This window comes from Oncorhynchus mykiss, chromosome 5 (assembly GCF_013265735.2).
Source record: "Oncorhynchus mykiss isolate Arlee chromosome 5, USDA_OmykA_1.1, whole genome shotgun sequence".
NCBI lineage: Eukaryota > Metazoa > Chordata > Actinopteri > Salmoniformes > Salmonidae > Oncorhynchus > Oncorhynchus mykiss.
The window spans coordinates 62,603,256-62,617,273 of NC_048569.1; the positions used below are offsets into that span (position 1 = coordinate 62,603,256).

At 43.0% G+C, this 14,018-nt stretch overlaps 1 protein-coding gene across 3 annotated transcripts in view; it reads right to left on the reverse strand.

Moving 5' to 3' along the window:
- Positions 1–14,018, reverse strand: part of LOC110524270 (DNA-directed RNA polymerase, mitochondrial) — a 93,978-nt gene that overhangs the window by 17,018 nt on the left and 62,942 nt on the right. For 2 of the 3 annotated variants that reach the window (XM_036978023.1, XM_036978024.1), the window contains exon 16: positions 4,958–5,010. The exons of the other annotated variant lie outside the window; for it this stretch is intronic. In XM_036978023.1, the coding sequence (XP_036833918.1) occupies positions 4,958–5,010 (53 nt within the window). The remainder of the gene's footprint in view (positions 1–4,957; positions 5,011–14,018) is intronic. 3 annotated transcript variants of the gene reach the window in all.

Consider the following 14,018-nt stretch of genomic DNA (forward strand, 5'->3'; position numbering starts at 1 on the left):
AGTCGTTTAATCTGTTGTTTTGCATTGATACATAACTCCCTCCTCAACTTGTACTCCCCTCTCTCATCATAAACAGTGCCTTGCGAAAGTATTCGGCCCCCTTGAACTTTGCGACCTTTTGCCACATTTCAGGCTTCAAACATAAAGATATAAAACGGTATTTTTTTGTGAAGAATCAACAACAAGTGGGACACAATCATGAAGTGGAACGACATTTATTGGATATTTCAAACTTTTTTAACAAATCAAAAACTGAAAAATTGGGCGTGCAAAATTATTCAGCCCCCTTAAGTTAATACTTTGTAGCGCCACCTTTTGCTGCGATTACAGCTGTAAGTCGCTTGGGGTATGTCTCTATCAGTTTTGCACATCGAGAGACTGAATTTTTTTCCCATTCTTCCTTGCAAAACAGCTCAAGCTCAGTGAGGTTGGATGGAGAGCATTTGTGAACAGCAGTTTTCAGTTCTTTCCACAGATTCTTGATTGGATTCAGGTCTGGACTTTGACTTGGCCATTCTAACACCTGAATATGTTTATTTTTGAACCATTCCATTGTAGATTTTGCTTTATGTTTTGGATCATTGTCTTGTTGGAAGACAAATCTCCATCCCAGTCTCAGGTCTTTTGCAGACTCCATCAGGTTTTCTTCCAGAATGGTCCTGTATTTGGCTCCATCCATCTTCCCATCAATTTTAACCATCTTCCCTGTCCCTGCTGAAGAAAAGCAGGCCCAAACCATGATGCTGCCACCACCATGTTTGACAGTGGGGATGGTGTGTTCAGCTCTGTTGCTTTTACGCCAAACATAACGTTTTGCATTGTTGCCAAAAATTTCAATTTTGGTTTCATCTGACCAGAGCACCTTCTTCCACATGTTTGGTGTGTCTCCCAGGTGGCTTGTGGCAAACTTTAAACAACACTTTTTATGGATATCTTTAAGAAATGGCTTTCTTCTTGCCACTCTTCCATAAAGGCCAGATTTGTGCAATATACAACTGATTGTTGTCCTATGGACAGAGTCTCCCACCTCAGCTGTAGATCTCTGCAGTTCATCCAGAGTGATCATGGGCCTCTTGGCTGCATCTCTGATCAGTCTTCTCCTTGTATGAGCTCAAAGTTTAGAGGGACGGCCAGGTCATGGTAGATTTGCAGTGGTCTGATACTCCTTCCATTTCAATATTATCGCTTGCACAGTGCTCCTTGGGATGTTTAAAGCTTGGGAAATATTTTTGTATCCAAATCCGGCTTTAAACTTCTTCACAACAGTATCTCGGACCTGCCTGGTGTGTTCCTTGTTCTTCATGATGCTCTCTGCGCTTTTAACGGACCTCTGAGACTATCACAGTGCAGGTGCATTTATACGGAGACTTGATTACACACAGGTGGATTGTATTTATCATCATTAGTCATTTAGGTCAACATTGGATCATTCAGAGATCCTCACTGAACTTCTGGAGAGAGTTTGCTGCACTGAAAGTAAAGGGGCTGAATAATTTTGCACGCCCAATTGTTCAGTTTTTGATTTGTTAAAAAAGTTTGAAATATCCAATAAATGTCGTTCCACTTCATGACTGTGTCCCACTTGTTGTTGATTCTTCACAAAAAAATACAGTTTTATATCTTTATGTTTGAAGCCTGAAATGTGGCAAAAGGTCGCAAAGTTCAAGGGGGCCGAATACTTTCGCAAGGCACTGTAAATCCATTAAAAAAAGTAATGTCTGTGAAGTGCATAAACTCACTCCTAAGCTCAATACGATGGTCAAGGACAAATGGAACATCGAACATAACCAAACAAAATCTGCCCCCCCCCCCCCCCCCCCCCCCCCAAAAAAAAACAGGTTCTCTCAAATAAAGTCATGTTGATTATCTGAAGTAAAATACACCATCCCCTTTCGACATACAGTGGGGCAAAAAAGTATTTAGTCAGCCACCAATTGTGCAAGTTCTCCCACTTAAAAAGATGAGAGAGGCCTGTAATTTTCAGCATAGGTACAACTATGACAGACAAAATGAGAAAAAAAATCCAGAAAATCACATTGTAGGATTTTTTATGAATATATTTGCAAATTATGGTGGAAAATAAGTATTTGGTCAATAACAAAAGTTTATCTCAAATACTTTGTTATATACCCTTTGTTGGCAATGACAGAGGTCAAACGTTTTCTGTAAGTCTTCACACAATGTTGCTGGTATTTTGGACCATTCCTACATGCAGATCTCCTATAGAGCAGTGATGTTTTGGGGCTGTTGCTGGGCAACACGGACTTTCAACTCCCTCCAAAGATTTTGTATGGAGTTGAGATCTGGAGACTGGCTAGGCCACTCCAGGACCTTGAAATGCTTCTTACGAAGCCACTCCTTCGTTGCCCGGGCGGTGTGTTTGGGATCATTGTCATGCTGAAAGACCCAGCCACGTTTCATCTTCAATACCCTTGCTGATGGAAGGAGGTTTTCACTCAAAATCTCACGATACATGGCCCCATTCATTCTTTCCTTTACACAGATCAGTCGTCCTGGTCCCTTTGCAGAAAAACAGCCCCAAAGCATGATGTTTCCACCCCCATGCTTCACAGTAGGTATGGTGTTCTTTGGATGCAACTCAGCATTCTTTGTCCTCCAAACACGACGAGTTGAGTTCTTACCAAAAAGTTATATTTTGGTTTCATCTGACCATATGACATTCTCCCAATCTTCTTTTGGATCATTCACATGCTCTCTAGCAAACTTCAGACGGGCCTGGACATGTACTGGCTTAAGCAGGGGGACACGTCTGCCACTGCAGGATTTGAGTCCCTGGCGGCGTAGTGTGTTACTGATGGTAGGCTTTGTTACTTTGGGCCCAGCTCTCTGCAGGTCATTCACTAGGTCCCCCCGTGTGGTTCTGGGATTTTTGCTCACCGTTCTTGTGATCATTTTGACCCCACGGGGTGAGCTCTTGCGTTGTGCCCCAGATCGAGGGAGATTCAGTGGTCTTGTATGTCTTCCATTTCCTAATAATTGCTCCCACAGTTGATTTCTTCAAACCAAGCTGCTTATCTATTGCAGATTCAGTCTTCCCAGCCTGGTGCAGGTCTACAATTTTGTTTCTGGTGTCCTTTGACAGCTCTTTGGTCTTGGCCATTGTGGAGTTTGGAGTGTGACTGTTTGAGGTTGTGGACAGGTGTCTTTTATACTGATAACAAGTTCAAACAGGTGCCATTAATACAGGTAACGAGTGGAGGACAGAGGAGCCTCTTAAAGAAGAAGTTACAGGTCTGTGAGAGCCAGAAATCTTGCTTGTTTGTAGGTGACCAAATACTTATTTTCCACCATAATTTGCAAATAAATTCATTAAAAATCCTACAATGTGATTTTCTGGATTTTTTTCTTCTCATTTTGTCTGTCAGAACTCTCACATCTTTTTAAGTGGGAGAACTTGCACAATTGGTGGCTGACTAAATAATTTTATCCCCCACTGTATGTGCACTGTATATTCATGTGTGGTATTGTATGACCTTTCCTGTCTGTCTGGAGTAAACACAGTCTGTGTGGATGCCATGATCCAAAAGAGTCAAATCCCCATTCTAGGAAGTTGCTGCTCAAACCCGGACTCCCACCACCCCACACACGACCCATTGAACTTATTATCAGTTTTAAATAAAAGTTATAGACTTGCTAACATACTATATATGTATACTATCTGTCGACAACGTTATACAATAATTAAACCAAATAAAGTGGCCTACATCTACATAGCAAATCAATGTGTTCATTACCTCAGTGTAAACACATATTGTAATGTGGGGCAATACATTTCAAACGTCTTCCTGGATGAATGTCTTCAGATCCATATCTGACAGCACTATTCTGTCCCTGCCTCCTGCACCTGCCATCGGTCTCTCTCGAAATCTCTCTCCAGACGTTTTCTTTCGTCCATCCGTACCGTGATTCCCAACTCCCTCAGGGTCAGGATTGCATCCATCAAAAGTTCTGAAGGTCTTAGTGCCTGAGTTTAGTGTCATCCTCAGTTGGGCTGGGTATGGGCACTTCGCTTTTATGTTGTTCCCTCTCAGCTGTTTGATCACTTCTCAGACTCACATCCTTTTCTTCTGTAGGTCTGGGGAAAAATCATGGTCAAAGTAGATTGTTTTCTCCTGAAATGTAACTTGCCTCTGCTCCCAGGCCTGGCGTAGAATAGTTTCTTTGACAGTAAAGTCCAGAAACCGCACTATACGGTGCTTCTGTATCTCTCAGCTTCGTAACCAGTGCCCTCACAAAGCTCATCATATCATTTATTTCAACGCATTCTGCTACCTCAGCATATTTTCCAAGTCGTCACACACCGTGGCTCTGTCCTCACCGGTCTCCTCTGGAATCTTTTGAACTGTCGTTATTTGTTGTTGTATCTACTTGACAAAGTCATTATTCAACTTTTCCTGCCACTTTGTTCAATATTTGCCACTCTTAATATATAGTACTACAGTAGTTAGTTACTTTTCCATTTGGGTCGCAGCTGCGTCTTCCAGCTGTTTTCCCGTTCACAACGTCAACCGGAAACTCCCTTTAGTCCACTGTTAATACAATCCCAAAATGTTTTGCATGTCAGCAGTCAAGTTAAGATATAGGATTTTCAAGACGCAAAGTGTCACTTGCCACATCATCCTGATGATGTGCTTGCTGTCGCTGAACGGATCAGGATGTGACCAATCAAAAGTGGTAAACATGTTTTTATACAGGGTGTACATGTCAAAGTCTCTAAAGCAAGTTGGAGATGAGTGGAGAGAAAAAAAGTGAGCCCTGCGAAGATACCGATGGATGACAGGGTTGGGGTCGATTCCATCTAAATACCAGTCAAGTCAGGAATGTAACAACTTTCCCCTATGGAGAAATCCCATGTCCAATGCAACTGACAGGAATATAAACGGAATTGATCCCAACTCTGATAGTGTTAGAAGGGTCTGGAGGGAGAGGAACTTACTCTTTAGAGTCATGGGTGATCTGGAGACTCAGGTACTGGATGGTGGCCTTCAGCTGCAGGAGACATGGGGTGAGGGGGGGGGGGGACAAGAATGAGTCAGGTAGGTTTGATGATGTCATTTCGGTCAATGAAATGGTGGAGGTTGGGAGAGGGGACTGGATTAGTATTAGACATTCTGTAAACAAACACAAAGCAAACAGGGAAAACTTCTAACACCCAAAGCAGTCCTTCTGTTTGACATTTCTAACACATTGATGGAAAATCAAATGAATGTGGAATCCATTCTTATTGAAAGCCTCTGATTGACCTACAAGTGCTACCCAGCCCACCTGCCACAGAAATGACAATAGAACACAAGACATTAATGACTGGTAAAACCTGACTTGAGCCAACATACAAGCGTACTGTGACATGCTAACAAACAGTAATTGTCTCCTAGGACACTAGTTTCCAACCTGTGAGTCAATTATAATAAATCAAAAAAGGGATCAAAATATCAATTGTCTTCCAAAAATAATAACAGTTGGGAGCATCTAGATGTTAGAAACTGTCAAACAAAAATCCATCTGTAATAATAGGCATTTCATGTGTTACATTCACTGATAGAATTGACTAAGATATTTTATGTAAAAAATGGTGGTCCTCAAGAGCTTTTGACAGTTATTTGGTGGTCCCCGGAAAGGAACAGGTTGGGAACCGTAGTCCTAGAAATAAACCTGACTAGTGCTCAAATCTCAACAACAGCTACTGACAGAGCAGACACACTAACTACTATAGGTTCTGCCACAGAAGAGAGTTTGGCCAGGCTGAGGTGAATAATGGAGCCCATCATTTTGGCCCTGTAAGAGCTGTAAGGGAAGCCATTTTGTCACGAATGTGAGTGACTGCTCTCCACATTGGCCCTATCACTGTCACGCCCCTGAGTGCCTCAATCACATTACAGCTCAGATTAGTTTCTCCCTTTCTTTCTTTCTTTCTCTCTCTCACTCACACACTCACACACACACACACACACACACACACACACAGAGAGCGAGCAGTAGAGGAGAGAGGTGACACTGCATTGAGCCGGGACAGAGAGAAGACAGAGAAACATGAGAGAGACAAGCAGCACACAGTCGAGGGACATCTGAAGTGCTGAGGATAGCTTGAGAGCTGGAGCTTGGGTGGAGTGTGTGTGCTGGCCATGAGGTAAATTGAGATGCAGTCCTGTGGGTGGTCATCAATCACTATGATTTATGAATCTATTAGACCCCATTAATAGAATAACCACTTAATGTAGGAGAGATGAGAGAAAGAAAGAGAGTGAGAGGGGGGGGTCAGAAAAAGAGAGAGAGAATGACATAGAGAGAATTAGGGGTGAGAGAGACAAGGAGAGTGAAGAGACACCTTGCTCACTCACCTCGCTCATTAGTTATTCTGCCCTGCAATTCCTCTACAGCAGAGCTTCCAAAGGGGTGCACAATTTTGTTTTCGCTTTAGCACTACACACCTGATTCAAATAATCAACTCATCAAGCCTTTGGACCTAGGTCAGAGTGGAATCAGGTGTGTAGAGCTAGGGCCCTCCTTCGGGTCCCAGGAGCAGGATTAAGAAACACGGCTCTACAGAGACAGTAGAAATAAAGAACAGAACAGTCTTTTATACTCAGGTTGAAGGTGAAGCGAAGTGATAAGACTAGCAGTGAATGGGAACCTCTACCCAAACAGGCTCTCTACGATAATAGAGTACAATGATATAGACATAAATGGACATAACTTGAAAGGATCAGGTCAGGCCTGGGGAACTCCAGTCCTTGGTGACACACTTTTGCCCCAGCTAACACATCTGACTTGAATAAACCACTAATCATGATCTTTAGTTTAGAATGCAATTACTTAAAATCAGCTGTGTTTGCTAGGGATGGGGAAAAAGTGTGACAGCACTCCAGCCTCCGAGGACTGGAGTTGCCCATCCCTGGATCAGGTCATCATCATTGTAGCAGTATATCTCCTTCATCTAAGAAAGACCTTTGTTATGGGTCAAAATGATGCCCATCTAAGAAAATAACATTTTGTGGCTCGGAATCAAATAGGATTCACTACTTTCACTCCTACATCTAGCCATACCAAGGCAGCCAGGGCAGTCGTCCCACTGATACACCCTGGCAGTAGGCCTGTGTGATGAAAACATCTATCAACAACCAGATAAGACTGGCTTCAGACAGCAGACACTACTGCACATCATAGCACACATTACATGAACACCGCTGGTTCTGGAAAAGAATGAATGTCTGTCTGCCCGCCACAAGTGAAGAGAACCATTCATTCGTCTGGAACTCCTGACTAACTGAAAGCTCTCCAAATGAAGTGCTCTCACTGACACTGGTTCACTTAAAAGTAAATCATCAAAAGCACTGAGAACACTTAAAGACATGCTCCGGAACTTTGGCGACTAAGTATTTTTAAACCTCCCGCTTTGGGCTAAATGTGTCAATGTGTAGTTCATACAAACATAATTTTTTGTAGAATTACTGTCTTACCTAAATTAGCCACAAAATCCTTAGTTTGAAAACAGTTTTTCTGGAAGATGGGCTGTGCCACTTTCCCTACATTTCCCCCCACATGGGGCAGCCCCCTAGAAATTCAAGTTCTAGCCAATAAGCTTCAGTCCCTTGCCATTTGAGTGACAGCTAGCAAGTTGAACACACAGCAGAGCGAGAGAAAGAGCAATGACGTGGTGCACATATCTGCACATATGTGACTTAGTACGCACATTTCTGGGACCAGTTTTGGCTCGTGACCTCTACTTTCAGAACTACTGGATAAAAATAATACAAAAGGTGAGTTGGGAATCTCTTTAAAACACTTAAATCCTTCACCCAGACTGTAGTGTCTCTAACTGAATGCGGTTCATTCATGCTTCTAGTTTAGAACCAGGGGAGAAAAGTGTCTGCAACTGCTTTCATGAATGGAAATGTGCTGCAAAAGCCTGTGTGCTATTCATTAGTGGAACCCGTAGTGAAACATTTTGCAACAGAAAATAAGAATTTGTTATTGGACAGGTTCAGATAGTGCCATCCTGTTTCTACCCGTTTTCTTCCATTTTGTGCCTAATGAGGTCAGTTCTTTATGCTAAATAAAAAATAGATAAATCAGGAATTAGGACTTCTGGAGATAAATCCAATCCCACAGTGACAAGCCTTCATGCAGGGTAGCAGCTCTCTTGATTTACCCAGCAAGCTGCCTCCTCTCCTGTCAATGGCTCCAGGGCACATTGATTTATTACAGAAACAACCAAACAGGTTGAAAATAGACACACACAGACACACAGGGCGATACATTCCCATCAGCATGTGCCATGTAGTGCGATCTCATCCATCAGCCCTCTAGGAGGAGTTGAAGGAAAGATGTGTCTATCACTGTGGCAGAAAGTCTTTCCGATCTCCCCATGTCCTCAGGGATACATTTAGGGAGAAAGGAAGAGGTAATGATGGAAGGATCTGGGGTTAACTCACACTACTCTATTGTACGTAGGGGCAGCAGGTAGCCTAGCAGTTAGAGCGTTTGGCTAGTAACCAAAATGTTGCTGGTTCGATTCCCCGAACCGACTAGGTGAAAAATCTGCCAATGTGCCCTTGAGCAAGGCACTTAAACCTAATTGCTCCTGTAACTTACTTAAAATGTCTTATGTACAGTGCCTTGCGAAAGTATTCGGCCCCCTTGAACTTTGCGACCTTTTGCCACATTTCAGGCTTCAAACATAAAGATATAAAACTGTATTTTTTTGTGAAGAATCAACAACAAGTGGGACACAATCATGAAGTGGAACAACATTTATTGGATATTTCAAACTTTTTTAACAAATCAAAAACTGAAAAATTGGGCGTGCAAAATTATTCAGCCACCTTTTGCTGCGATTACAGCTGTAAGTTGCTTGGGGTATGTCTCTATCAGTTTTGCACATCGAGAGACTGACATTTTTTCCCATTCCTCCTTGCAAAACAGCTTGAGCTCAGTGAGGTTGGATGGAGAGCATTTGTGAACAGCAGTTTTCAGTTCTTTCCACAGATTCTCGATTGGATTCAGGTCTGGACTTTGACTTGGCCATTCTAACACCTGGATATGTTTATTTTTGAACCATTCCATTGTAGATTTTGCTTTATGTTTTGGATCATTGTCTTGTTGGAAGACAAATCTCCGTCCCAGTCTCAGGTCTTTTGCAGACTCCGTCAGGTTTTCTTCCAGAATGGTCCTGTATTTGGCTCCATCCATCTTCCCATCAATTTTAACCATCTTCCCTGTCCCTGCTGAAGAAAAGCAGGCCCAAACCATGATGCTGCCACCACCATGTTTGACAGTGGGGATGGTGTGTTCAGCTGTGTTGCTTTTACGCCAAACATAACGTTTTGCATTGTTGCCAAAAAGTTCAATTTTGGTTTCATCTGACCAGAGCACCTTCTTCCACATGTTTGGTGTGTCTCCCAGGTGGCTTGTGGCAAACTTTAAACAACACTTTTTATGGATATCTTTAAGAAATGGCTTTCTTCTTGCCACTCTTCCATAAAGGCCAGATTTGTGCAATATACAACTGATTGTTGTCCTATGGACAGAGTCTCCCACCTCAGCTGTAGATCTCTGCAGTTCATCCAGAGTGATCATGGGCCTCTTGGCTGCATCTCTTAAAAAAGTTTGAAATATCCAATAAATGTCGTTCCACTTCATGATTGTGTCCCACTTGTTGTTGATTCTTCACAAAAAAATACAGTTTTATATCTTTATGTTTGAAGCCTGAAATGTGGCAAAAGGTCGCAAAGTTCAAGGGGGCCGAATACTTTCGCAAGGCACTGTATCTTCCATATCCTTATTGAGTTTGCATAAAATAGGAATTAAAGGTAGGCGTAGCGAAATTACTCTGCCATAATTAAAGCTGCAGTTATCGAAATGCAAGACATCACTCTCACAAATCCAATCGTATTTGTCACATGCGCCGAATACAACTTGTGTAGACTTGAAATGGTTGCTTACGAGCCCATCCCAACGATGCAGAGTTTAAGAATAAAAATTGTAACAAGAGAAATAAAATAAAATACACAAGAATGAAGCTATATACAGGGACTACCAGTACCAGATCAATGTGCTGAGGTATTTGAGGTAGATATGTACATAAAGGCAGGGTAAAGTGATTAGGCATCAGGATAGATAATAATAGGTGTAAAATAAAGAACAGAATAGAAGCAGCAAATGTTGAGTGTAAAAGTGTGTGTGTGTATGTTGTGAATGTGTGGGAGTGTCAATGTATACAGTGTGTATACAGTGCATTTGGAAAGAATTCAGACTCCTTGACTTTTTCCACATTTTGTTACATTGCAGCCTTATTCTAGAAAGGATACAATTGTTTTTTCCCCTCATCAATCTACACACAATACCCCATAATGACAAAGTGAAAACAGGTTTGTAGACATTTTTGCACATTTATTAAAAATAAAAATACCTTACTCATAAGTATTCCGACCCTTTGCCATGAGACTCGAAATTGCGCTCAGGCGCATCCTGTTTCCATTGATCATCTACAACTTGGAGTCCACCTGTGGTAAATTCTATTGATTGGACATGATTTGGAAAGGCACACACCTGTCTGTATAAGGTCCCACAGTTGACAGTGCATATCAGAGCAAAAAACAAGCCATGAGGTCGAAGGAATTGTCCGTAGAGCTCCGAGACAGGATTTTGTTGAGGCACAGATCTGGGGACGGATACCAAAACATTTCTGCAGCATTGAAGGTCCCCAAGAACACAGTGGCCTCCATCATTCTTAAATGGAAGAAGTTTGGAACCACCAACTCTTCCTAGAGCTGGCTGCCCGGCCAAACTGAACAATCGGGAGAGAAGGGCCTTGGGTCAGGGAGGTGACCAAGAACCCGATGGTCACTCTGACAGAGCTTCAGGTTTTCTATGTGGAGATGGGAGAACCTTCCAGAAGGACAACCATCTCTGTAGCACTCCACCAATCCATCAGGCCTTTATGGTAGAGTGGCCAGATAAAAGCCACTCCTCAGTAAAAGGCACATGATAGCCCGCTTGGAGTTTGGCAAAAGGCACCTAAAGAAAAAATATTCTCTGGTCTGATGAACCCAAGATTGAACTCTTTGGCCTGAATGCCAAGCGTCACGTCTGGAGGAAACCTGGCACCATCCCTACGGTGAAGCATGGTGGTGGCAGCATCGTGATGCGGGGATGTTTTTTTTGTTAGGATTGAGGGAAATGAACGAAGCAAGGTACAGAGAGATTGCTGATGAAAACCTTCTCCAGGACACTCAGGACCTCAGACCGGGGCTAAGGTTCCCCTTCCAACAGGACAACGACCCTAAGCATACAGCCAAGACAACACAGGAGTGGCTTTGGGGACAAGTCTCTGAATGTCCTTGAGTGTCCCAGCCAGAGCCCGGTCTTGAACCCGATTGAACATCTGTGGAGAGACCTGAAAATAACAGTGCTGCGACGCTCCACATCCAACCTGACAGAGATTGAGAGGATCTGCAGAGAAGAATGAGAGAAACTTTCCAAATAAGGTGTGCCAAGCTTTTAGCGTCATACCCAAGAAGACGTGAGGCTGTAATCGCTGCCAAAAGTGCTTCAACAAAGTACTAAGTTAAGGTTCTGAATACCTACCTAAATGTAATATTTCCATTTTTTTCTGTGAAATAAATTTTAAAAAATGTCTAAAAAACTTTTTTTTGCTTTGTCATTTTGGGATGTTGTGTGTAGATTAAAAAATATATATATTTTAGAATAAGGCTGTAACGTAAGAAAATGTGGAAAAAGTCAAGGGGTCTGAATACTTTCCAAATGCACTGTCTATATAGTCTAGTGAATGTGCGTAGGGTATGTGCAAGATAGAGTCAGTGCAGATAGTCAGTTAATGGTACCCAAACTACTTAGTAGTCTGGCTATTTAGCAGGCTTGTGGGAAGAAGAGGTCTCAGAGCCTGTTGGTACGAGAGACGATGCTCCGGTAAGATTTGCTCACATCGGCCACAGACAGTGAGATCACACAGTCATCCGAAAAAACATGGGCTTTCACGCAAGGCACAGTGTGATATTTAGCTCATTTGGGAGTTCTGCATCGGTGGGTAACTCACGGCTTGGTTTCCGTTTGTAATCCGTTATCGTGTGCAATCCCTGACACACATAATATTGCAGCTTTTCAAGTCTCTCTGATAGGAGACTCTCGAACAAAGCTATTCTTGAGTGACTGAACATTTGCCAATAGAACGCTGAGGAGTGCCGTTCAGTTCTCTTCGCCTCAATTTTACCAGGATTCCATCTCGCCGGTGGCGTTTTGGTAGCTTATGAAACAAAGGAATAGGGTTGAACAGTGGAATAGCTGAGTCGTGGAACAGTGAAACAGCTGTCGATCTGATGTCCAGAAGTACTTGGTGGTCATTATGTGATGATAGTATGAACTTTCTGTACAAAAGAAATCAACATAAACACGATAAAAGTCACTAAATAACAAAGTTGGGTTGGAGCTCGTAAGATGTCGCCCTTCAGTGTGGGAGCCACGGGACCAAAACAGCAGAGAAGTTGAGCCTCGTGTTGTTTACTTTCTGCATATATTTCATATCGCTGAGTCTACCTTTAAAATCTTGATCATTGTAATTTTCCCTAGGAATGGATCTGCAATATATCTTTGAAGAGAGAGATTTTAATTCATGTCTTGATTTGTACACTATACCCACATCATTATATCTGCACCAGTTTTGCCAGCCTAGCCCAATCCATAGCTTATGATGAATTTGCCCTTGATACTGTGCAACATTCTCTCCATGGAGAATAGTCCCAACTCACCTGAGAGTTACTCTATTAGACAGCACTAGATATAACAGTCATAAGTATCAGTGAAGAAGCAGCATTGTGCCGGAAGTGGGAGGATTCCCATCACATTACGACTCTGTTGTGGCACTTCCTACCACAACCATCATCAGTCCACGTCAAGCCCTGCCTCCAGCCCAATGAGCCAACCACTCTACGCTAACCTGAGCATTCCTGGCCCCTCTATCTCGCGCCAACTCTCTACCACGCTCACCCCAGCTGTCACTCACTCACCTTATTGATCACGGTGGTCAGACAGTCCACAGATGAAGTACAACACAATTATTCATCTCCCCCCTGGAGACCTACCAAATTCCCACTGACCTTTTCCTCTCCTCCCCTCCATCCCTCCCTTCTCCTTCTTTTATCCATTACCTCCAGGGTGTCCTTGAAACTCCAGCAGCATTTATTAGTTCACCCCAAAACCGCGGGGAGTTGCTGGCTTTGGTTCTCGGGGAGTGAGGGAGAGGACAAGTCAACATTTGGAGAAGTGCGGTATCATGGAATTAAAATAACTCATTCTGATTCTGTGTATGGTACAGTGCATATTCCACTAGCATACTCATCGTGACTACAGCAGCTAGCATGTTTCATCAAGACAAGGGGTTAGGATTGGAAAGGATATCTTAAGTAGGCCTCCACACAGCAGGCAAAATAGTGTGTAGAAAGACTGGAGAGTTGTCTTTAAACCCCAACATAAAGTGTTTTTAACAGTGGGACCCCCGATCCTTTGGGTTTCCACCAGCAAGGTTAGTTGAGGATACGGCGTAGATGGATTCCCTCTAGGGAAAAGACCTTTAATGGAAGGGTTTCAACTCAACATAGATCCACTGTCTGTCTCTCTGGGTAATAAAAGCATGGAGTAACCCCATAATCCACCACTCCTTTCCCCGGTGAAATCCACTTCTCCAGTTTCACTTATGTAACTCAGCCAGCGAGGGTGGAAAGGAGAAAAATCTTCGCCCAGGCAAAAGTGACCCCTAATCTGATTAGTTGCCTACAATCCCGTTAGGCAGCCATATTGATGCATGTCCACGCTGCTCGCAGCTTGCTACTGTCATTTCCTCCAACCTATCATCAGCACTGGGCCACCTTCCCTCCCTCCGCCACTGACTGATTATGGGACGCTTCTCTCCCTTCTCTTCCTGCTTATTTGTGTACTGGTTGTTCCGGGTGCTTCATCTTCTCCCATATTGTCTACTCTAATTA